General features: G+C 53.5%; 2 protein-coding genes across 2 annotated transcripts; both read left to right on the plus strand.

Annotated features, from left to right (window-relative positions):
• Nucleotides 1–23590: 23590 nt before the first annotated feature.
• Nucleotides 23591–24307, plus strand: IUM83_02012 (CRN2-like protein; the record flags this gene model as incomplete). Its single annotated transcript, XM_067925907.1, has 1 exon — nt 23591–24307. The coding sequence occupies one exon, from the start codon at nt 23591–23593 to the stop codon at nt 24305–24307; it is 717 nt and encodes a 238-aa protein (XP_067800581.1).
• A 127-nt stretch (nt 24308–24434) lies between these two features.
• IUM83_02013 (uncharacterized protein) lies at nt 24435–24766 on the plus strand (the record flags this gene model as incomplete). Its single annotated transcript, XM_067925908.1, has 2 exons — nt 24435–24446; nt 24512–24766. The coding sequence occupies 2 exons, from the start codon at nt 24435–24437 to the stop codon at nt 24764–24766; spliced, it is 267 nt and encodes an 88-aa protein (XP_067800580.1).
• Nucleotides 24767–25155: the final 389 nt, after the last annotated feature.

Raw genomic sequence — 25155 nt, forward strand, 5'->3', positions numbered from 1 at the left:
GACTCAGTGTCGAGCGAATCGCTCGACCCTCATGCCAAGAACATCCGCCCGCGTGAAGGGGACGAATCGGACGCTTCGAGTTCGAAGCGTTCGCGAACTGAGAGCGATACCCCACTCGCTTCCGCTGGGGCTATCAGTACTCCGCGCGCTGCTGCTGCAGCGCGTGATGTCAAAGCTCAAGGCTCTCCGCGCGCTGCACCTGCGGCGCGCGATCCATGGATGCCGTCCGCGTCCGAGATCGCGGACCGGTTTGGGAACTCGGTACCTCCAAATGAGGTGCCGCTGTACGTATGCAGCGCCATCAAAGATGACGCTGTGGCTGCCGAGCTGCACTTTGATGCGGAAACGCATCAAAGGCGCGATTACTACATCGGACTCTTTCATGAGCTCCGATGGTTTCAAAGCAAGAAGACCTCTTCTCGCAGCAAAGTGCCCGAATGGCAGGCACTTTGTCAAAGCTGGAACGCCTTTGTTGAAAACTTCAACAAGAGGCCGAGTGCTTACCGTGATCGGATTAAGCAAGCGCGTGATCGCTTCGAGACGTACTCGAAGCGTGGAAAGCTGGAGCAACTTCATGTTGCTGCTGAGGAGGCAAATGTGCCGTGCGCTGTGCCCGAGGGCTTTCAGTGCACGAAGTGCTTTCCAGGCGCGGTCCGCTTGAGCGACCGCGACCTGAACGGGTACACGTCGTTCCGTGTGCCCGAGAGTCTCAAAGAGCTCCGTGCTAAGTTCTTAGCACGTGAGGGTTCGGGCGCTGGCGATGATCGCAGCGCTCGTGTTACTTCCGCTGTGCCAGCGCGTACTGCTCCTCGTACGCCCTCACAATTTCCGGAACGTCCTCCAGCAAGACGTTCCGCGGCTCCCATGTATCTCGATGGGGTGGAAATCCTATCCAACGAATACGAAAACGAGCCCCTTGAGGGTTCGTTTTCGGGATACTATGGTCAACAATCCGCTCAACAATCCAGCGGGTTGAGCCGCGAGCGTCACGGATCGGCGGTGGCGGGGGTGGGAACACGCCCCGGGTATGATCAGCCCCGGGCTGATCAGTATGCGCCTCTCCACGACCGGGTGACCGCCGTGGAGCGTCTGCAGGGCGCTGAGTTCGCCGCCCTGAAACAAGAGCTGGCGAACCAGAAGACCCAAGTCGCGGCGGTCTCGCAGACCGCCTCGAATATCCAGGTCGAGTTGCGGACCCGGGTGAAGGAGTTGCTCCAGCGCGTCCGCGCGCTGGAGGAGAGGCTGCCCGTCGCCGAGGCCAAGGCTTCCGCTTTTGCCTCGGCTCTTGCCGAGGCTTCGGGTCAGCCGAGCTAGATGGCTCGTGCTACCGGTATGGCTTCAGCCGTCCGACGTAAAAGGTCGGATGGAGGCGCATGCTAGACGGTATGTCTAGTGTGTAAGCGTTGCCGTGCCGTGCCAACACAGTGAACAGCCCGATGAAGCGCGGAGCAAGCTTGCTTGCTCCGAAATCCGAAACTACATGTCTAGGCAGGTTTTGTGTAGCTAACAAAACTAATGAACCAACTTTAAATTCATTTGTGTTGCCTCTGCCCGCATTGTCTGCGTTCAGCTTCTGTTGATCAACAGAAGCTGCTATTGTGTCTTGGACAAACCGAATCACGGTTTGTCTTTTGGTGATGAAACTGATTGCATCCGAGCTGAAGTCATTCAGCTCGCTCTCCGCTAGAGGCCCGGCCTCTGCGTGGTTCTTCGCGTTGTCTGCGCCCTGCGCAGACCCGTGGTCGTTGGCCTTGTTGTTGGGGGAGTCTGCGCCCTGCGCAGACTCATGTGGTTTGTCCATTGTTGCAGCTGACACAGTGCAAGTGTCAGCGGTTTTCTGCGGCTGCTGTATTGCAGTCGTAGATCCTCCCCCACTTAAAGTGGGAGCCATCACTCCGAGTAAACTCGGTAGGCGTGGATGCCGCATGGCATTCACGTAGAACGGTGTATGCCCGGTCGAGGCATGCACTGAGTTGTTGATGGCAAACGCTGCCATCGATAAGCACTCGCTCCAGTATTGGAACGAGTGAGCGTAGCTCTTCAACATATCGACGAGCACGCGATTCACGCGCTCGGTTTGACCGTCCGTCTGCGGATGATCCGCAGTCGACATGGGAAGCTGGCTCCCAAAAAGTGTAAACACTTCTTGCCACAGGTGCGCTGTGAAGCGCGGGTCTCTGTCCGACACGATGTCGGACGGCATGCCATGGTGTTTGAACACCATGTCGACGAGCAGACGGGCCGTCCACTTCGCGGTCACTTCTGCCACACCGCAGCAAGATGTACCATCTTGCTGAAGCGGTCTACAAAGACCACAACACCGGTGTTCCCTCCGCTATCCGGGGGAAGACCAAAGATGAAGTCCAAAGACATGGACTTCCAACACTCCGACGGAGTCGGTAGTGATTGCTGTAACGGGGTTACACACACAAGTGACAACAGTCACTTGTGCACGATAACGGTCACAAGTGACAACTGTCACTTGTGCATGACATTTTTCACTTATGGTTTAACAGATAAATATCTGTTAAAGGTTTTAGATACTTCCTCACATTGGTGTAAGACACACCAATGGATACATTGAAGTGGACCACCACAATGAGTGGTCCACACATACCCAAAGATCCTATTGGTAGAAAGCAGCATCTTTCTACCAATCAGAGACATGCATATTAGCGGGGCTCTGACAGCCAGCCGCTGCCAACCCTTTCATAGATGATAAACAGTTTTAGCAGATTTTAGAGGAAGATCAATTTACAAACAATACAGTTCTCATTTTACCTTAAACTAGCTACTTGGTGTTTTGTTTGATTTATATTATACTTGTGGACTCAAGTATAATTAATTCAAATTATTAATAAACTCCTACGCTTCCTCATACACGCAGCGCGACGTGTAAGCTAAAGTAGTGAGCCAAGTAGGCCCACTACACCTGGTAGCACTTTGTAGTCCGTCCAACGACCGACTACTTGACGTTCGTACGAGGTGTACGAACGCGGAGCCGAGAACCACATGAGCACGGAGGTGCCCATGGAGAGCTCCAATACGCCTGCAACTCATGTTGCACGCGCGGACTGCCCCCACCTGTCGGATCCAGAGTGGGAGGCCCTCCAACGACTGTCAACAGTCATTGGGGAGGCGGCGATAGCCACAATGTTGCGTACGCTATCGCCGACAGAGCAACATGGTGTTGCTCTGGGGTTCATCATGAAGGAGCAGCGTGACGCTGCTTCCTCAACAACGGCGTCGTCAGGGACGACACCGCGTGCTCAACCATTAAAGTTGAGCGTAAGCAATTACGTGGGAAGAGAGGGCGAGCCTCTCCTCCGATGGCTTGTCGAACTCGACACAGCCATAGCGGCTCGACGCATCGTCGACCCGTTGTCAAAGGTTGCGTTCGCCATGTCATGTCTTGGCGGACGAGCGAAGAGTTGGGCGTACGGACGCCGACTCTCAGATCCTACGTGCTTTAGCACGTACGAGATAATCAAAGAGGAGCTCAAACAAGCGTTTGATCCCCCGCAAAATGAGTTCCGGTCGAGGGCGGAATTCCTCGACCTGCAGCAGGGTAAGCATGACGTCCATGCTTACGCGCAGCGTGCACGGTACTTGGTCTCGAACATCGTGACCAACCCGATAGACGAGGCGACTAAAGTCGTCACGTTCATGAAGGGACTGAGAGATGGGCCTGTGAAGACCTATCTCTTCCGAGAGTACCCGAGTACTCCCGAAGCTGCAATCACTCTTGCCATGCAAGAAGAGTTTAGCCTGCGGCAGGCTAAACTCCATGTAAACGTACCGAGGCCGCAACCGCGCCCGGTAGCGCGGACGGGAGGTCCGGAGCCAATGGACCTCTCGAACGCAACAACTGCTGGTCACCAGCAGCACGGAAATAATGTGCGATGCTTCCGTTGCGGAAGGATCGGTCACTTTGCCAGAGAGTGCACGGCTCCCGTGCACTACAATGGTGGCCGTCGTGGCAATGCTGGGCATCGCCGCGAACAAACAAAAAACGTGAACATCCAGTAGGCGCGGGGCGCCCTACTGGTAATGCAGTCGCGCGTGCCGACATCGGGCACGCGACACTGAGGACTGCAGCCCCCAGTGAGACCGGCTCTCACTGCAAGAAATAAGATGACAGGCCAAACCTAGTCATCTTGAAGGTTTACTCGAAGAGAGCGAGTGACTCTCTTCGAGCTTTGGTGGATTCAGGCGCGTCGAACAACTTTGTTCGACTACGAAGCCTGCCGAGACTTGACTTCGAGGAGGTAGATACACCTCGAAGTCTTCTGGAGGTACGCCTGGCAACAGGTGCCATCGTGAAGACCGAGAAGCGCGTCGTGAACGTGCGCTTCTCGTACAAACAACGAGTGTTTGTCGAACACTTTATCGTCCTGGACCTGGACGATAAATTCGACGTGGTAATGGGCATGCCGTGGCTTGCACGGCATGAACCGGTGATAGACTGGAAGAAGCGCACGCTCGTGCGCTTCGGTCGCGACTGCGGAACAGGGAGCGATGGCCCTGTTACCGCAGCGCACGCACCAGCAGGTGCGCGCGACTCGCCAGTCGAGACAGCGCTTAATGCTGCTGTCCCGGGGTGCCCAAGGGGTGCGCGTGGATGCGCACAAGAGAAATCCACGTCGGCAATGCTGCCGACGTCGGAAGGAAAAGATGTGTCGGTTCCGGGAACCAACACTCGCGTTCAAGTACGCACGGGACAGTCCCTGACCCGAAGAGGTCAGGTCGACAACGACGCGTCGACTCCGGGAGTCGACGCACCCTCGGTGATGAGGGGCTCCGCCAATAACTGGTGTCGAGGTGACAAAGGCGTGTCAACTCCGGGAGTTGACGCTGCAAACAGTACGGACGGTTGCAAACGTCCCGTACTGACGCAATTTATGCTGTCGTGCAGCCGGGCTGCACGACGAAGCGCTATGCGATCAAGCCGGGCTTGATATCGCGCGCCCGCAGACAGGGTCTGCCGGCGAAGAGACACATTACCGTGCAGCCGGGCTGCACGAAGGAAAATGCGGTCAAGCTGGGCTTGATACCGCGCGCCCACGGACAGGGTCCGCCGGCGAACGACTGTCCACGGCCGGGCCTGGACCAGAAGAACAACTGTGCGGAGCCGGGCTCCGCACAACAAGAAGACGGCGCAAGCGGAAAACGCTGCGCAAGTCTCGGTCCGGGACCGAGACGCAACAAGAACAGTCTGCTGGGCAGACTGGGGCGGTGACGCCGGACGTCGAGACGCTAAGCGTCCTGACGCGCACCGATACTGGATTCCAGTATCGTGAGATGGAACTCGCTAGTCCTCCGACGACGGCGTCGGAGTTGACTTCGCTTCCAGCCATGAGCTGGAAGCGCTTCACGCGCGACTTGCACGATGGACGTATCGAACAAGTCTGCGTTCATTCGGACAGCGAAAGAACGGAGAGCGAGAGCGAAGAGCTGAGGCAGCTCTTCATGGGGAGTACCACTGAGAGTGAAGACACTCTCAGTGCGAAGACGAAGCGAGAGCGCTTCGAGGAATAAGGTTGGGACTCGCTGAAGTCGAGTCCCTATTACGAATTGTTGAGGGAGTACAAAGACGTACTCCCGGAAGAGATTCCTGCGGAGCTTCCGCAGGATAAGGGTATTCAGCACGAGATTGATCTCGTGCCGGGCACGAAGTACTGTGTCACGCGGCAGTGGCCACTGCCGCGAGAACAAGTAAAAGCGATCGACGACTTCTTTGAAAGTCGTCGTAAAGCAGGACAAGTGCGGGAATCGAAGTCCCCGCACAGTGCTCCGACGTTCTGTGTCAAAACGCCACAGGGCGGATGGCGCATCGTTCATGCCTACAACAAGCTGAACGATGCGACGGTACCGGCGCAGACGCCGATACCGCGAAAAGATGTTATCATCGATTCAATGGCCGGGAGCACCGTTTACAGTGCTCTCGACTTGCGAGATGGATTTTATCAAATCCTAATGCGTGAGAGCGATATCCCTCTCACGGCAGTGAGCACGCCAAGCGGCATGCTCTGGGAATGGCTAGTAATGCCACAGGGGCTTAAGAATGCCCCTGCGACTTTCAACAGGTGCGTGACGCACTTGTTGCGCTCGGTGCGCGACTTCGCACCGAGCTACTTCGACGATGTGTTCATCTACAGCCGGGCTGTGGACGGGAAGACCGACGTAGAGATGCACAGGGTGCATCTCCGGAAGCTACTCGAGCTTATGCGAAAGCATAAGCTCTACGCGAACCTGAAGAAGTGTATCTTCGGGGCGAGCGAGATACCCGTCCTCGGGTGTCTCGTCGGAAAGAATGGCGTTCGCCCTGACCCGGAAAAGGTCAGAGTGATCAATGAATGGCCAACGCCTTCAAGTGTCAAGGAACTGAGGCAGTTCCTTGGCTTGGCCACGTACTTGTGCAAGTACGTGGAGGATTATGCGGGCAAGATCCGCCCGCTGTCACAACTTCTTAAGAAAGAAGCTGTGTGGAATTGGACACCCGATTGCCAAAAGGCATTCGATGCAGTCAAGCGGGGCTTGACTGAGGCACCGATCTTGGCAGTAGCCGACCAAGATCGTCCATTTCACATCGTATGTGACGCATCCGACTTTGCAATCGGATGCGCATTGATGCAGCACGATCACGAGGGCCGTGATCGTGTCGTCTACTACCAATCGCGTCAGCTGAAGCCAGTTGAGCGCAACTATCCGGTGCATGACAAGGAACTCCTTGCCATGAAGTACGCACTCGCAAAGTTCCGAGTATATTTGCTTGGAAGTAGACCATTTGTGGTCTACACCGACCACGCATCACTGCGCACCGCAGTGAAGTCGCCACACATATCACAAAGAATGGCGAGATGGCTCTCATTCTTTGCGGAGTATAACTTCCGGGTCGAATACAAACCCGGAAGATTGAATGTAGTGGCCGACGCGTTATCACGTCGGCCGGACTATGCAGAAGCTGTTGACGTCAATGCCATTGACGACATGCGATCGAGCAAACCCACATCACCTCTGTTGGATGATGTGAAGGCCGCGTACGCGCACGACGCGGACGCGAAGCTCTTGCTGGCCTATGGCACAGCGCCTTCTGACAAGTCCCGTCAGAAGCTGCCCAAGCACCTTCGTGCGCGTGCACACCGATATCGGGTGCACGACGGACTGCTTCTTTATAATGCAGTCGACGACAACGCGGATCGCGTTGTCGTGCCGATTGGTCATGACCTGCGACTCAGGATCATGTACGAATATCATGATGCCCCGACTGCGGGACATCTCGGATGTGAGAAGACATACGTCCTTCTCACGCGCGACTTCTACTGGCACCACCGGTATAAGTGGGTACGCAAGTACATCCGTGCTTGCTATGTATGCCAACGCGTAAAGCCTGCGCCATTCGCGCAGGCTCCACTGCAATTGTAGTGGGCCTACTTTGGCTCACTACTTTAGCTTACACGTCGCGCTGCGTGTATGAGGAAGCGTTGGAGTTTATTAATAATTTGAATTAATTATACTTGAGTCCACAAGTATAATATAAATCAAACAAAACACCAAGTAGCTAGTTTAAGGTAAAATGAGAACTGTATTGTTTGTAAATTGATCTTCCTCTAAAATCTGCTAAAACTGTTTATCATCTATGAAAGGGTTGACAGCGGCTGGCTGTCAGAGCCCCGCTAATATGCATGTCTCTGATTGGTAGAAAGATGCTGCTTTCTACCAATAGGATCTTTGGGTATGTGTGGACCACTCATTGTGGTGGCCCACTTCAATGTATCCATTGGTGTGTCTTACACCAATGTGAGGAAGTATCTAAAACCTTTAACAGATATTTATCTGTTAAACCATAAGTGACAAATGTCATGCACAAGTGACTGTTGTCACTTGTGTGTGTAACCCAGTTACACCATCCCCCCGTTAAGCTTAGACGTGTCGGTCTCGACACGTCAATTAATATTGACTGCTTGTCAATTGTTTGTGCTGGGGTTTCCGTGCTCATCCGCAATGAGCACGATCAAGCTGAAGACCACCATTGCAACAGAGTGTAAACTCTCTGTTGCTGTGTACAATGCGCGGTAGGGCGAGGTGCGCCGCTACCACGGGGACATCGTACACAGTGTCTGTGTACGATTCTCCGATGTCGACCGCGTCTATGCGTCGACATCTCTAAGCGAATTTCTGTTGCTCACCGTGATCGGGTAAGCAAGCGCCAAAGCACTTCGAGTCCTTCTCGAAGTGGCAAGTATTAGCAACTCCACGCTGTTGCGGTGGAGGCTGGTGTCCGTGCGCCGTGCGCACTGTCCGTCCAGGTGGCGGTGCATATTAGCAACCGCGACCACAACAGGTATACTATATGTATACCTGAGAGCTTCAATGATCTCCGTGCTAATTATCTAGCACGCGAGTCGTCAGGCGTTGTAGATTACTACAGCGCTCGCACTACCTTCTTGCTGGTAGTGCGTGTTGGGTTTCGTACTCCTTCACCATGTCCGGAACGTCTTCCATAAGGACGTTCCGTGGTTCCCACGTGTCGCGTTGGGAAGGGAAACCTCTCCAACGAATGCGAAAACAATCCGGACCTCGGATTGTTTTCCTATGATCACCAATTCGCTGGACGATCCAGCGAATTTCTCCGCGTGCGTCTCGCAGCGGTGGCGGAGGTGGTGGAAACACGCTCCGATGGTCAACGCCGTGTTGACCTTCATCTCGTGTTGCTCCACGACCAAGTCACGGTCGTGGAGTACTTTCAGAGCGCGGCGGTTGCCGCTCTGTTCCTTCGTGTCCCGGCTCTGGCGGTCTCCCAGACCGCCTTGAACGTGCCGGTGGGGCTGTAGGCCCGACTGTATTAACTGCTCCAGCGCGTAGTCGCGCTGGAGGGGAGGGTTTCCCCTGTCGAGTTTGTCTCTTCGGGTCAGACGAGCCACTCGGCTCGTGCTGGAGGTATGGCTTTAACCGCCCGACATAAAATGTCGGGTGGAGCCGCATGCTAGACGGTATGTCTAGTGTGTATGCGTTACCGTGCCGTGCCATCACCGTGAATGGCCCGATGAAGCGCGGAGCAAGCTTGCTTGCTCCGAAATCCGAAACTGCATGTCTAGGCAGGTTTTGTGTAGCTAACAAAACTAATGAACCAACTTTAAATTCATTTGTGTTGCCTCTGCCCGCATTGTCTGCGTTCAGCTTCTGTTGATCAACAGAAGCTGCTATTGTGTCTTGGACAAACCGAATTACGGCTTGTCTTTTGGTGATGAAATTGATTGCATCCGAGCTGAAGTCATTCAGCTCGCTCTCCGCTATAGGCCCGGCCTCTGCGTGGTTCTTCGCGGTGTCTTCGCCCTGCGCAGACCCGTGGTCGTTGGCCTTGTTGTTGGGGGAGTCTGCGCCCTGCGCAGACTCATGTGGTTTGTCCATTGTTGCAGCTGACACTGTGCAAGTGTCAGCGGTTTTCTGCGGCTGCTGTATTGCAGTCGTAGATCCTCCCCCACTTAAAGTGGGAGCCATCACTCCGAGTAAACTCGGTAGGCGTGGATGCCGCATGACATTCACGTAGAACGGTGTATGCCCGGTCGAGGCATGCACTGAGTTGTTGATGGCAAACGCTGCCATCGATAAGCACTCGCTCCAGTATTGGAACGAGTGAGCGTAGCTCTTCAACATATCGACGAGCACGCGATTCACGCGCTCGGTTTGACCGTCCGTCTGCGGATGATCCGCAGTCGACATGGGAAGCTGGCTCCCAAGAAGTGTAAACACTTCTTGCCACAGGTGCGCTGTGAAGCGCGGGTCTCTGTCCGACACGATGTCGGACGGCATGCCATGGTGTTTGAACACCATGTCGACGAGCAGACGGGCCGTCCACTTCGCGGTCACTTCTGCCACACCGCAGCAAGATGTACCATCTTGCTGAAGCGGTCGACGAAGACCACAACACCGGTATTCCCTCCGCTATCCGGGGGAAGACCAAAGATGAAGTCCAAAGACATGGACTTCCAACACTCCGACGGGGTCGATAGTGATCGCAGTGGAGCCTGCGCGAATGGCGCAGGCTTTACGCGTTGGCATACCTCGCAAGCACGGATGTACTTGCGCACCCACTTATACCGGTGGTGCCAGTAGAAGTCGCGCGTGAGAAGGACGTAAGTCTTCTCACGTCCGAGATGTCCCGCAGTCGGGGCATCATGATATTCGTACATGATCCTGAGTCGCAGGTCATGACCAATCGGCACGACAACGCGATCCGCGTTGTCGTCGACTGCATTATAAAGAAGCAGTCCGTCGTGCACCCGATATCGGTGTGCACGCGCACGAAGGTGCTTGGGCAGCTTCTGACGGGACTTGTCAGAAGGCGCTGTGCCATAGGCCAGCAAGAGCTTCGCGTCCGCGTCGTGCGCGTACGCGGCCTTCACATCATCCAACAGAGGTGATGTGGGTTTGCTCGATCGCATGTCGTCAATGGCATTGACGTCAACAGCTTCTGCATAGTCCGGCCGACGTGATAACGCGTCGGCCACTACATTCAATCTTCCGGGTTTGTATTCGACCCGGAAGTTATACTCCGCAAAGAATGAGAGCCATCTCGCTATTCTTTGTGATATGTGTGGCGACTTCACTGCGGTGCGCAGTGATGCGTGGTCGGTGTAGACCACAAATGGTCTACTTCCAAGCAAATACACTCGGAACTTTGCGAGTGCGTACTTCATGGCAAGGAGTTCCTTGTCATGCACCGGATAGTTGCGCTCAACTGGCTTCAGCTGACGCGATTGGTAGTAGACGACACGATCACGGCCCTCGTGATCGTGCTGCATCAATGCGCATCCGATTGCAAAGTCGGATGCGTCACATACGACGTGAAATGGACGATCTTGGTCGGCTACTGCCAAGATCGGTGCCTCAGTCAAGCCCCGCTTGACTGCATCGAATGCCTTTTGGCAATCGGGTGTCCAATTCCACACAGCTTCTTTCTTAAGAAGTTGTGACAGCGGGCGGATCTTGCCCGCATAATCCTCCACGTACTTGCACAAGTACGTGGCCAAGCCAAGCCAAGGAACTGCCTCAGTTCCTTGACACTTGAAGGCGTTGACCATTCATTGATCACTCTGACCTTTTCCGGGTCAGGGCGAACGCCATTCTTTCCGACGAGACACCCGAGGACGGGTATCTCGCTCGCCCCGAAGATACACTTCTTCAGGTTCGCGTAGAGCTTATGCTTTCGCATAAGCTCGAGTAGCTTCCGGAGATGCACCCTGTGCATCTCTACGTCGGTCTTCCCGTCCACAGCCCGGCTGTAGATGAACACATCGTCGAAGTAGCTCGGTGCGAAGTCGCGCACCGAGCGCAACAAGTGCGTCACGCACCTGTTGAAAGTCGCAGGGGCATTCTTAAGCCCCTGTGGCATTACTAGCCATTCCCAGAGCATGCCGCTTGGCGTGCTCACTGCCGTGAGAGGGATATCGCTCTCACGCATTAGGATTTGATAAAATCCATCTCGCAAGTCGAGAGCACTGTAAACGGTGCTCCCGGCCATTGAATCGATGATAACATCTTTTCGCGGTATCGGCGTCTGCGCCGGTACCGTCGCATCGTTCAGCTTGTTGTAGGCATGAACGATGCGCCATCCGCCCTGTGGCGTTTTGACACAGAACGTCGGAGCACTGTGCGGGGACTTCGATTCCCGCACTTGTCCTGCTTTACGACGACTTTCAAAGAAGTCGTCGATCGCTTTTACTTGTTCTCGCGGCAGTGGCCACTGCCGCGTGACACAGTACTTCGTGCCCGGCACGAGATCAATCTCGTGCTGAATACCCTTATCCTGCGGAAGCTCCGCAGGAATCTCTTCCGGGAGTACGTCTTTGTACTCCCTCAACAATTCGTAATAGGGACTCGACTTCAGCGAGTCCCAACCTTGTTCCTCGAAGCGCTCTCGCTTCGTCTTCGCACTGAGAGTGTCTTCACTCTCAGTGGTACTCCCCATGAAGAGCTGCCTCAGCTCTTCGCTCTCGCTCTCCGTTCTTTCGCTGTCCGAATGAACGCAGACTTGTTCGATACGTCCATCGTGCAAGTCGCGCGTGAAGCGCTTCCAGCTCATGGCTGGAAGCGAAGTCAACTCCGACGCCGTCGTCGGAGGACTAGCGAGTTCCATCTCACGATACTGGAATCCAGTATCGGTGCGCGTCAGGACGCTTAGCGTCTCGACGTCCGGCGTCACCGCCCCAGTCTGCCCAGCAGACTGTTCTTGTTGCGTCTCGGTCCCGGACCGAGACTTGCGCAGCGTTTTCCGCTTGCGCCGTCTTCTTGTTGTGCGGAGCCCGGCTCCGCACAGTTGTTCTTCTGGTCCAGGCCCGGCCGTGGACAGTCGTTCGCCGGCGGACCCTGTCCGTGGGCGCGCGGTATCAAGCCCAGCTTGACCGCATTTTCCTTCGTGCAGCCCGGCTGCACGGTAATGTGTCTCTTCGCCGGCAGACCCTGTCTGCGGGCGCGCGATATCAAGCCCGGCTTGATCGCATGGCGCTTCGTCGTGCAGCCCGGCTGCACGACAGCATACAAATTGCGTCAGTACGGGACGTTTGCAACCGTCCGTACTGTTTGCAGCGTCAACTCCCGGAGTTGACACGCCTTTGTCACCTCGACACCAGTTATTGGCGGAGCCCCTCATCACCGAGGGTGCGTCGACTCCCGGAGTCGACGCGTCGTTGTCGACCTGACCTCTTCGGGTCAGGGACTGTCCCGTGCGTACTTGAACGCGAGTGTTGGTTCCCGGAACCGACACATCTTTTCCTTCCGACGTCGGCAGCATTGCCGACGTGGATTTCTCTTGTGCGCATCCACGCGCACCCCTTGGGCACCCCGGGACAGCAGCATTAAGCGCTGTCTCGACTGGCGAGTCGCGCGCACCTGCTGGTGCGTGCGCTGCGGTAACAGGGCCATCGCTCCCTGTTCCGCAGTCGCGACCGAAGCGCACGAGCGTGCGCTTCTTCCAGTCTATCACCGGTTCATGCCGTGCAAGCCACGGCATGCCCATTACCACGTCGAATTTATCGTCCAGGTCCAGGACGATAAAGTGTTCGACAAACACTCGTTGTTTGTACGAGAAGCGCACGTTCACGACGCGCTTCTCGGTCTTCACGATGGCACCTGTTGCCAGGCGTACCTCCAGAAGACTTCGAGGTGTATCTACCTCCTCGAAGTCAAGTCTCGGCAGGCTTCGTAGTCGAACAAAGTTGTTCGACGCGCCTGAATCCACCAAAGCTCGAAGAGAGTCACTCGCTCTCTTCGAGTAAACCTTCAAGATGACTAGGTTTGGCCTGTCATCTTATTTCTTGCAGTGAGAGCCGGTCTCACTGGGGGCTGCAGTCCTCAGTGTCGCGTGCCCGATGTCGGCACGCGCGACTGCATTACCAGTAGGGCGCCCCGCGCCTACTGGATGTTCACGTTTTTGTTTGTTCGCGGCGATGCCCAGCATCGCCACGACGGCCACTATTGTAGTGCACGGGAGCCGTGCACTCTCTGGTAAGTGACCGATCCTTCCGCAACGGAAGCATCGCACATTATTTCCGTGCTGCTGGTGACCAGCAGTTGTTGCGTTCGAGAGGTCCATTGGCTCCGGACCTCCCGTCCGCGCTACCGGGCGCGGTTGCGGCCTCGGTACGTTTACATGGAGTTTAGCCTGCCGCAGGCTAAACTCTTCTTGCATGGCAAGAGTGATTGCAGCTTCGGGAGTACTCGGGTACTCTCGGAAGAGATAGGTCTTCACAGGCCCATCTCTCAGTCCCTTCATGAACGTGACGACTTTAGTCGCCTCGTCTATCGGGTTGGTCACGATGTTCGAGACCAAGTACCGTGCACGCTGCGCGTAAGCATGGACGTCATGCTTACCCTGCTGCAGGTCGAGGAATTCCGCCCTCGACCGGAACTCATTTTGCGGGGGATCAAACGCTTGTTTGAGCTCCTCTTTGATTATCTCGTACGTGCTAAAGCACGTAGGATCTGAGAGTCGGCGTCCGTACGCCCAACTCTTCGCTCGTCCGCCAAGACATGACATGGCGAACGCAACCTTTGACAACGGGTCGACGATGCGTCGAGCCGCTATGGCTGTGTCGAGTTCGACAAGCCATCGGAGGAGAGGCTCGCCCTCTCTTCCCACGTAATTGCTTACGCTCAACTTTAATGGTTGAGCACGCGGTGTCGTCCCTGACGACGCCGTTGTTGAGGAAGCAGCGTCACGCTGCTCCTTCATGACGAACCCCAGAGCAACACCATGTTGCTCCGTCGGCGATAGCGTACGCAGCATTGTAGCTATCGCCGCTTCTCCAATGACTGTTGACAGTCGTTGGAGGGCCTCCCACTCTGGGTCAGACAGGTGGGGGCAGTCCGCGCGTGCAACATGAGTTGCAGGCGTATTGGAGCTCTCCATGGGCACCTCCGTGCTCATGTGGTTCTCGGCTCCGCGTTCGTACACCTCGTACGAACGTCAAGTAGTCGGTCGTTGGACGGACTACAAAGTGCTACCAGGTGTAGTGGGCCTACTTGGCTCACTACTTTAGCTTACACGTCGCGCTGCGTGTATGAGGAAGCGTTGGAGTTTATTAATAATTTGAATTAATTATACTTGAGTCCACAAGTATAATATAAATCAAACAAAACACCAAGTAGCTAGTTTAAGGTAAAATGAGAACTGTATTGTTTGTAAATTGATCTTCCTCTAAAATCTGCTAAAACTGTTTATCATCTATGAAAGGGTTGACAGCGGCTGGCTGTCAGAGCCCCGCTAATATGCATGACTCTGATTGGTAGAAAGATGCTGCTTTCTACCAATAGGATCTTTGGGTATGTGTGGACCACTCATTGTGGTGGTCCACTTCAATGTATCCATTGGTGTGTCTTACACCAAGGTGAGGAAGTATCCAAAAAACTTTTAACAGATAACCTATCTGTTAAATTCACAAGTGGCTGCAAGCCACTTGTGCGTGTAACCCCGTTACATGCGATGTCCAACAGTGTTCCTCGGCCGAGATGATCCGTGTCTACAGCTTGTTCGTATGCGGGTTGACTACCTTCAGCATGACCAGGCTGCGTTCATGCAGCGTTTTGCGGAGTGGCTTCGTGAATATGTCGGCCTTCGTCAATGTGGCAGGGCAGTAGGTCACCGTTATCTGCTTCTTGCGGATGGCGTCACGAATGAAGTGAAATTTTATGCTGATGTGCTTCATGCGTGCAGTCGTCACATCGTTCTCCATGTTCTTGATCGCCCTCTGATTGTCGATGTACAAGCTGATATTATTATCTTTGCCGTGTAAATCAAGCTCATCCAGAAGCTGCTTCACCCACAAGCAGTCTTGTACTGCCGTTGCCCCAGCGATGTACTCAGCTTCGGCTGTAGAGAGTGCGACGGTAGACTGTTTCTTGCTGTGCCACGCAATGGGCATGGCGTTGATGGTGAGCAATCCTCCTGAAGTAGATTTTGCGTCCTTGCCCCCGGCCCAGTCAGCATCGCTGAAGATGGCTGCATCAATAGTGTATCGTGGTGCTTGTGGTCGGGGAAAGTACAACTTCAACTCCCGTGATCCTCGCAAGTGGCGCAGGATACGTTTGACCGCAGTCCAATGAGCCGCCGTGAGCCTCGCTACGAAGCGTGCCCGGTAGTTCACTGGCATGGTAATATCGGGTCTAGTGCAGTTGCTAATCCATAGTAGAGACCCGATCGTCTCCCGCATGCTGCTTGTGTCGTAGAAGGGCTCACTGTCTTCTCCGTTCAGGTCCTTAGTCGACTCCATCGGCGTAGGCACGGGGCGGCTGTTCTTCATGCCACACTTGGCCAGCAAAACGTCAATATTAGTTGCCTGGTGGAGGTAGATGCCTCGGTCGCTTTGCTCAATGTTAATTCCCAAACATTTCTTCGCTGGACCCATGTCCTTGATCTGTAATTGGTCGGCGAGCTTGTGCATTGTCCAGTCGGAACCGTTTTCACGCTGGCGGACAACCACCACATCATCGACATAGAGACATAGTACCGTTAGTTTGCCCTCATGCCACCTAAAGTACAAGCACGGGTCAAGTTGGCTCCTTCTGAAGCCAAGTTCTAGCAAGTAGTGGTGAATAGTATCGTTCCACAGCTTGACGCTTTGTTTTAGACCGTAGAGGCTTTTTCGCAGCAGTAGACATGTGCCTTTGGAAATTTGAAGTCCGGCGGGGGCTTGCATGTAAATGGGTCGGTCGAGGTCTGCTCGTAGGTATGCATTAGGGACATCACCTTGTCGAATGGCGGCATGCCACTGAGATGCGAGGGCCACAATGAATCGTAGACTTGCGATCTTAAGTACGGGTGCAAAGGTTTCGGCGAAATCAATGCCAAACTTTTGAGTGAAGCTGCGAGCCACAAGCCGCGCTTTAAACCGTTCCAATTCAACTTTGTTGTCGAACTTGATTTTAAATACCCATTTTGCACTAATCAGGTTTCCATCAGTAGGGATGTCCACTATTTCCCAGGTAGCGTTCTCTGATATCGCCCGGAGCTCTTCGTCTATTGCCTGCCGCCACTCGTGCCAATACGGGCTGTTCATGGCCTCCTCCATGGTTACCGGTTCTTTAATCTCGTCACGCTCCAGTTGAATTGCAAACGCTGTACTTCCGTTGAGTACGATAGTAAGCAGAGCGGAGGCTGACGTGGCAAATTCATCAAGGAAAGATTGAGGAAGACGAAAGTCATCGCGGGGCAGTGCTCACGCACCTCGACTCAGGCCAAAGATGCGCTGAATTGCACGAGAGGTCGGTTGGTCCTGCTCCTCAGGGCTGCCGGATCGTGTGATCCCACCATTACCATCCGGTGCGCTGGTATTTTCGTTCTGCAAACCATCAGCTTCCTCCTCCGCGCCATTGTTTTCTGCGTCGACAGTGCCCATGTATCGCCCCACAGCGCGCGAGTCCATACGACCAATGTTCCGGATATGTGTTGTCGAGATAACCCGTTTGGTTCGCGGGATGAGAACACGGCACGCTTTCTTGTTGATGTCGACACCGATAACAACTCCTTTTACAGCACGTTTCTGCGCTGATCGCTTCGTTGCATGAGCAAAATGGCTCGTACACTTTGAGCCAAATTTTAGGATGTGCGAAACACTAGGTCTTTTTGCTGAGAGTGCCTCAATGGGAGACGCGTGGTCGGCGATCGTTCGAGTCGGCACATAATTGCGATTGTAGCTCGCATAAAGAACAGCATCGCCCCAAAATCGCTGGGGTAGTGCCGAAGCCCATAGCATTGCTCGAGCTGAATCCATAACTGTCCTATGAAATCGTTCTGCCTTTCCATTAGACGACGACATACCCGCTTCAGTTTCTTGGTGGAGGATACCTCGATTACGCAGGAACCGACCGAGTCTGGTGCTACCAAATTCACCACCACCGTCTGAGCGAATCACTTTTACTTTGATATCGTGTTGACGCTCAAAATCACTTACGAAATCCTCTAGATGTTCTTCAGCGTCGTTCTTTTTACGGAGACGCGGTTGTAGTAGCGTGATCCACAATTGTCAAGATGTGCTTGTGACCGAGACGATCAAGGGCCATGTCTGTCTTCAAGTCTACGCACAATGTTGCACCAAGTTCATCCGTTGGAGCAGATGTAGACGTATCGTGCTTGTTCTTCGCACGTCGAGCTTGCTTCGCTTCAGCACAGTTCATGCACAAATCCACCTTGCAAATTAGAAGCAACCATGCCTTCAACAAGGTTCTTGTCAATCATGCGTACTAGGTCCTGGTAGTTCACGTGACCCGACCGTTCATGCCACTGCTGGAGCGTAGAGGTCGTCATTGTTGCAAAAGAGGCCGAACCTTGCTCGATTCCTACCGACCAGAGACCAGTTGCGGGAGATTTTCCCACTTCAGTTGCAATTTTGCCCGTCTTAGTCGTAATTGTGCACTGCACTTTTCCAAAAGTGCAAGTGAACCCTCGCATGGTAAGTTGGGCCACTGAAATTAGGTTGCGATCTATGCCTTTTGCGTAGTACACGTTTTCCAGTAGGACTGTACGTGGCACTCCTTTCGCCATCGTCGTGGTGACAGTCTTTCCCTTCTCAGTGGCGGCGACAAGATCTCCATTTGCAACTCGCACCGAAAAGAAATATGGCTTGATCGCGAATAGTTGTTTACGGTCAATGCAAAGGTGGTGAGTAGTTCCAGAGTCCACAGTCCAAACATTTCTTGTCGAGGTAGCGGTGCTTCGCTCATCGTCGCGGGCTGCGACCCAAACGTGGGCTTCGTTATCAGAATCACTGGATGCGCTGTTTTCGCTATCGTCGGTGGCAGCGATGTTCACACTTCCACTTGCGACTAATTTCTTTGCTTGTTCGACGAGTGGACACGTGAAGATCTTGTGTCCAGGCTGGCCGCACACATGGCAGCGAATTTCACCTCGATTCCCAGTGGCAGCGTCAGCTTGACCATTATTTTGCTGTTGCGGACGTCGATCCGACGTGCTATTGTTTTTCTGCAGGTTGCGCCGATGGAGGTCATTATTTTGGCGGTTGCCACGTTCGTGACTGCGATTACTATGTGAGCTCGGGTTTCGGTGGTCCCCATGGCGAGGTTTGCGCTCATCTCTCTTCGCCCCACATCTACGACCGTCACCTTTGAGCTTGTACTGTAAGGACTGTGAGTGGTGACTTGAGCTCACGGATGCCTATTATCATGTTCTCTTGCGGAAACCTCGAGTCGTCAGCATCCGGAATGGGTGTTTTATCGGGAGCAGCTATAACTTCACATCCCAATTCCAGTAGGAGCCGTCATTGTGGGATGCCATGAAATCACTGCCCATTTCGTCGTCATCGAAGACTTCGTCAAGGTATTGCTCCAGCAGGTGGGATAGCAGCTCTACGGGGCGATCGGTGCATTGCGGTCTCGCGCTGGTCTTCAACTTCTCTATCTACCAGCGGACGTTTTCTGGCATCTAATATTTTAAATACTGTGCTTCCACTTTGAGTATTTTTTTGTCACATTCCCGCATGTATTCTTGGATACACTGCGTGTCCTGAACTTTGGCTGATAAAGCCTCGTTACGCCTCGCGGTGTGAATCATAACAAGTTCACTGAATAGTCTTTCTGTCGTTGCCGTATTTACAGCTATAGAGAGCAAGCGGATCGCCTAATCAGGTAAAAGACTTGATGGCCTTTCTAGTTTTACATGTTTCCAAACCTTAATATTATTGAGATGAAATTCTCTAGTATGAGCAGAAGTCAACGTGTTTGCAATCCAATCCATCATATCACCCCGAATACATCCATAATCATCTCCAATTTGGTGACGGTAGTAATATACAACAAATTTCCCGAGCTGTGTCGACGATGCAATTTTACCAGCATCTTTGCACTGCTGTATGAACTTTTGCGATTCATATCCCCTCCGATCATCTATAATCCCATCCACGAGCCGTTCCTCCACCTCTGCCAGTCGCTTTAGCTCATCGGTTTTTTAAACTAGTTTTCGGGCTTTATCTATGGTTGGTGGGTTTAATAAAAATGCCACCATAAATAATGGTTGTTCACATTGTTGTCAACGCACTTCTCAACAATTTAGTAATCCATCTCGGTAATCTGGATGCGACTCATTAAATCTCAAAAATATTTCTTGAAACGACACGACGACATCCGCCAAAGTATTTTCGTCGCGCTGCAATCGATAAGAAACTTCAGAAACTTCAGATAGCGGTGCAATTACTTGTTCAGCTTTTGATAATTTTCCCCAAAACGTAGCATCGATAAATATTTTTAAATAAGTGGGAAAATCGTTATGGCCACGGTACTTACTGCTGAGCATCTCCAGTGCTGTTCGAATTCAAGGATGCAAAACAAAATCGCATGCTGTTCCGCCGTGTTTCACAGAGTGTAAATAATGCAAGTTGCTTGCCATAGCAAATCTTCGTGAGTTCCCTAGCCCGCACGAACCACTTCGACGAGGCTGCGTTGAGGCATTTAACAGCTTTCGTAGCCGCTTTTACAACAGTGGCGAACGTTGATTTAAGTACTTATTTGACAATATTGATAATACAACGCGCAAAGCAAAATAGAGATGTGATCTTAGGCCAACAAAGCGCCAAAATTCGGCGAGCTCTCCCCACTGCCCTGCGTTATCCGTAATTATTGCCCCGATATTCCACCCTTCATTTAACGCCCGAACCAAAATAGTATCCCTCTCTTGGGCTCAGCCACACCATCGTGCTTGAGCCTGCTTTCAGGAACGCGTAGGTTAGCGGTCGTCCAAAGCGTAGACGTTGGTAACCCAATAAATGCTCCCGAGAAATATTTCGCCATACATCCGACAAAAAGTTGACAAATCCTTATGTGATAATTTGCTCCTGCATCAAATTACGTGTTTGTATTTCACGACAGTGTGTAGCATGACTTTTCACAATTCGTCCACCTAACACTCGTCTGGATGGTAAGTAATATGTGATACCAGGACGCAAGTACTCTAGCAGGGCTACTGTGCACGATCGCTCGATGAATAGATCCGGAAGGAAATTCCCAGCTTGAAATTCCAACGGCAGGCGATCCAACTCCTGCTTTTGCCGCTTTGTAAAAATGCAGCGTCCTTTCTTAGGTTTCGGGGGGGGGGGGGGTATTGTTACTCGGCGCGGGGGTGCCCTTGAACCTCCGCTTGAAAATACCAAACGGGTTTGAACACGACGCTTACGCCGCTGACCAGATCCAGCACTGGAATCGCTACCACTAGACACACTAATAACGAACTACCAGCACGATAGGCAGAACATGTCTTCAAATGATTCACGTATTTGTAGGAACGACCGAGAATCAGCTCAGGTACGTCAAGATCAGGATTCAAATTGTAAGCGCGCGTGCAGTGTTTGCAAGTGTAGTAAGAATACCCGCCTTTACGTTTTGGAACATCCTCTTCCAAAGTAAAGTTATCGCGTACTGGAACATGAGGGTGTACTATTTCGCTAACTATCACCCTACGTGCTCGATTCAGACGCAACCAAACAGTTACTCCACGCGCGACAAGGCCGCAGGGACGGCAGCAGCAGCGACACTACACACAGAAAAACCGACATGGGCAGCAACGATAGCGACTCAACGCGCGACAAGTCCTTCACCAACAGTGACTTCAAACCTACTCCGACAGGACCAGCAGCGATCTCACGCAAAGGAAGTCGCACTTCAGGAGGAAGAGGGATTTGTTTTATTAGACACAGAGAGCCCGAATTAGTTTGACTCAAATAATGTACAGTTTATGAAGTAGTTCTGAATCGGCACCAGATGGAAAAGGCGAATCGGCGCGAATCGGCCGCCTCGTCGTCTACCCCCCCCCCCCCCCGCCTAAACTAGTTTAAGCGCCTTTTCAAAAGGCTACAAAGGCGGGATGTGCCACCACTGCTCGGAGTGGTTAGAAGCTGGAACGTATTTGAAGTCCTCGACGTCGATCGTAGTCATGTTAATTGAAGTGAGCTGATCTGCCTGTGTACCAATGTACCACAAGCCCAAACTCTTATAGCTGGTGGCAGGTCCAGGGGCTGCCACGCGTTCATTTTAGCGTAGATTTACAAAGGTAATAGCTCAATATACTCAGTTTGGTTTTCGCTCAGCGACGAGGGCGCTCCAGTACGAGACAGAGCAAAGCTAGCTTTAGTCCTGTCCTGGTGCACGGTCTAAACTCCGCGTGGGGAGGTGTCTACGCGTGACAAGATGGCGGATTCTCGAAGCTCCGTTGATGAATTGGCGGCGCGGATCGCCGCGACGCTACTCTCCCCAGCGCGTTCTCCAGGATTGCGACTTCAGATTCCGAATCCCTTCGACGCGACTGGCGCTGGTAATGAGGGACCAGGCGCTGGGGACGAAGATATGCCCTCTCGCGTTGACTACGCAGTGGTTGACGAGGCGATGAAACAACTCCGCATGCAGACGAAGCGGTCAGAACGTGAGAGTCGCATGGTGAATCTACAGGCGGATATGGAGGCTGTCCTCGATCGCTTTAATTTGGCTGAGCTCGCGTTTGAGCATGAACAACGACGGCTTGTTTGATATCTCACAATGCGCTGGAGCCTGCAAGCTTTCGCAGCGTAGTGGCCACCCACCTCACACTGGAGGAGAACAAGAAGTTTAAGATCGAAGTCATCCCCTTTTGCACGTGGGTCAAGGTGCTCTTAAAGGAGTTTATGACGTGGGAATAGGCCGCTCATGCCGTGAGCAACAGCTACGCTCTGCAAAGCAGTACCACATCTTCAATGGTTGCCGTAGATGCCGAGGTGGAACCAGCAACAGTGCTAACGGAGGGGAACGCAGTGGTAATAATGGGAGTGGACGCGTCCATGGGGCCAAGGCGGTGGTATTGGCCGAAACGGCACTGCTCCTGCTAATATCGTACCCGACCGAGATGGTGGTGCCGGAGGGACGCCTGCCCCGCGGTGGCGTGGTACTTGCCTCAGGTGCCAATCGACTCAGCATCAAGTACTAGAGTGCTGAATGTCAGGCCTGGTGAAGCATCTGATCTTCTCAGAGCGCTGCGTACACGACGGGAGTCCGCCCCGTCGACGAGCATGCATCGTCTGCAAGTGGCGGCTGATGTTCCTCAAGACCTGAGGCTTTATAGGTCCAAAGATGCTGGTACTGTCGATGCAACAGTCGACGGTCTGGGGGTAATGGCGCCCATACTAGTTTCGGATGCTAACAAGTCGTTGGTGGCCAGGGGCGTCATTGAAGCCCTCCAAGCTGACGGAATTTCGGTACAGCTCCACCGTGTTGATGACCAAGAGCTGACGCCCGTCGGTAGCGGTCAGCTAGTAGCGTTCCGGGTGGCCCAAATCAAGGAGGTCATGCTGATGACATCAACCGGTCCGCTAATGCTGCGGAACCTGGAGCGCTTGGTCGATGATCGCATGGCCTCATTGTAGGTCGCCCGATCATGAAGATCTACAGGGGGCAGCGATGGAAATACCGGCACCAAGTAGTGCCGTAAGGGAAGATGTTGAGCGCTATGAGACGCGTACGGCATTTCCAACGATGGCCGCCGAAGTGCTGGCAGACCTGATTCGAACGCTTGAACTCCGATTCAAGGTTACCACGAAGATGGGTTTGGTGCTAGAGGCGCGAGCTCGGCTCAAAGTAATCTCGAGGACTCGGCAGGGTGTGTTCCGGCTCCAGTTTGGTCATGACCCGCAGGAGCGTGTCGCACCTCTCCAGGTCCGGCTGAAGCCAGGTGTGACACCGACAAAATTCCAGCTCCGGCGATATGCTCCTGACGACCGCGCATTCCTCGAGCGGCATGTCGAAACACTGATGAAGCATGCCGTGGTGTTTAGGATCCCGCGGTGCCGCTGGGCATCGGCGCCTCCAATTTTCAGGAAGAAGGAGCAGGAGCATGACCCACACGCCGATCCCAGAATGACCGTCGATACACGCGCTGTGAACGAGCGCACGGAAGCGATGCCGTGGTCGATGCCCGTTCTCGAGGTTGTTATAGGAGAGCTGAAAGGTGCGCATGTCTTTTTGTGCTAGATGGGTTCAGGGGCTATTGGCAGTTGCCCCTGCACCCCGGCTCTTCACCTTCGTCACACATCGCGGTGTGTATACACCGACAAGAGTCCCCATGGGAGCCACCAATGCAGTCGCCTACAGCCAAGGCGTGGTAGAGGAAATATGTGGTGATCTGCTAGGGAACGGTATTTTGGGCTGGCTCGACGACATTTTAGGCTACGCTGAGGACGCTACCGCGCTTATGGAGGTGCTCGACAACGTTCTCGCCAGGTGCGAGAAGTATGGATTAAAGCTCCACGCCAAGAAGCGTCAGTTCTTCGCGACTGAGGTTAAGTGCTGCGGAAAGCTTAACTCTGACCAAGGAGTGAGGCATTGCCCAGAACGGGTGCAAGGTTTGATCGACATGCCGTTACCGAGGACGGACGGCGAGTTGCAGCAGTTTCTCTGCGCGATCAACTGGGTGAGGCAAGGAATCCCCGAAGATAGTCGACTGACGGACCATCTGTATGCATTTGTTGAGCTCTCAATAGCCTTGTCCGGTTCCCGCAATAAGCTGAAGCTGCATAGATCTCTACTGGTGGACGCAGGGTTGTCCGAGAAAGACACGACATGTCTGAACGCCGTGTGCGACGCGCTACTGAATATGATACTCCTGGCCCATCCCAGCCCAGTGACTGTGGTTTGTTTGTACGCGGACGCTAGTCAAGATTTCCGGGGCGCGGTGGTGACTCAGATCGACCCTAACGAGCTTCAGTTGCCACTCGAGAAGCAGAACCATCGTCCCCTGGCTTTCCTGAGCGGGCGATTCGCAGATGCGTCTGGTCGGTGACCTACTATTGAGAAAGAAGTTTTTGCTATTGTGGAATCGACACGCAGACTCGAATATTTGCTGCTACGACCGCGGGGATTCCATTTGTACACCGACCACCGGAACCTCGTGTATATGTTCGACTCGTATGGATACGATGGTACGATGGCAAGATATCGGGCGGATAAATGGCAGTGTTGGGCATTGTCACTGATGTCTTTCAAGTACGTGATTGAGCATGTCCTAGGGGATGCTAATGCCTGGGGTGATCTGTCAAGCCGCTGGGGGGCTGTTGCGATCCTACCAACGGATTTGGCTGCTCGACGCGTGGCCCGACTGGCAGTTGTCGAGCGGGTCTCACCACCGAGTTTGTATAGACGTCAGAAGCCGAGATCCGCACTCTCCATCAAGATCAAGATCCCCGCTACCAAGGGCAAGCGAGAGCTGCCGGTGCGCACTGGGATAACGAGCGTGCACTGATACTGAGTCTTACCGGCCAAGTGTGGATTCCCGCTGACGCTACAGATCTGCAACAACGCTTGTGTCGTAGTTCACGCAGGTGCGGGTGGTCATCGCAGTTGAACGACCATCGCGCCAGCACTGTCGGAAATTTTCGTGTGGGCGACCATACCGGCGGATATTAGAACCTTGGTGCAGGGGTGTTTATTGTGGTTTGCAGATATTTTATCGCTCGGATTTAGGGCTTAGACCGATCTCTGAGATAAAACAATTCGAAGACATAAAAATGCGAGACGGTAGTAAATCGACCTCCAGGCGTAGGTAAGTCGCACCACCAATTCCTACTTAACATAACGGGCGCATCGTTGGTTCTCAGGATACCGAGATAACGTCGCCGACCACTGCTACTC

The sequence above is a fragment of the Phytophthora cinnamomi genome (assembly GCF_018691715.1).
Source record: "Phytophthora cinnamomi strain GKB4 chromosome Unknown Contig0, whole genome shotgun sequence".
NCBI lineage: Eukaryota > Oomycota > Peronosporomycetes > Peronosporales > Peronosporaceae > Phytophthora > Phytophthora cinnamomi.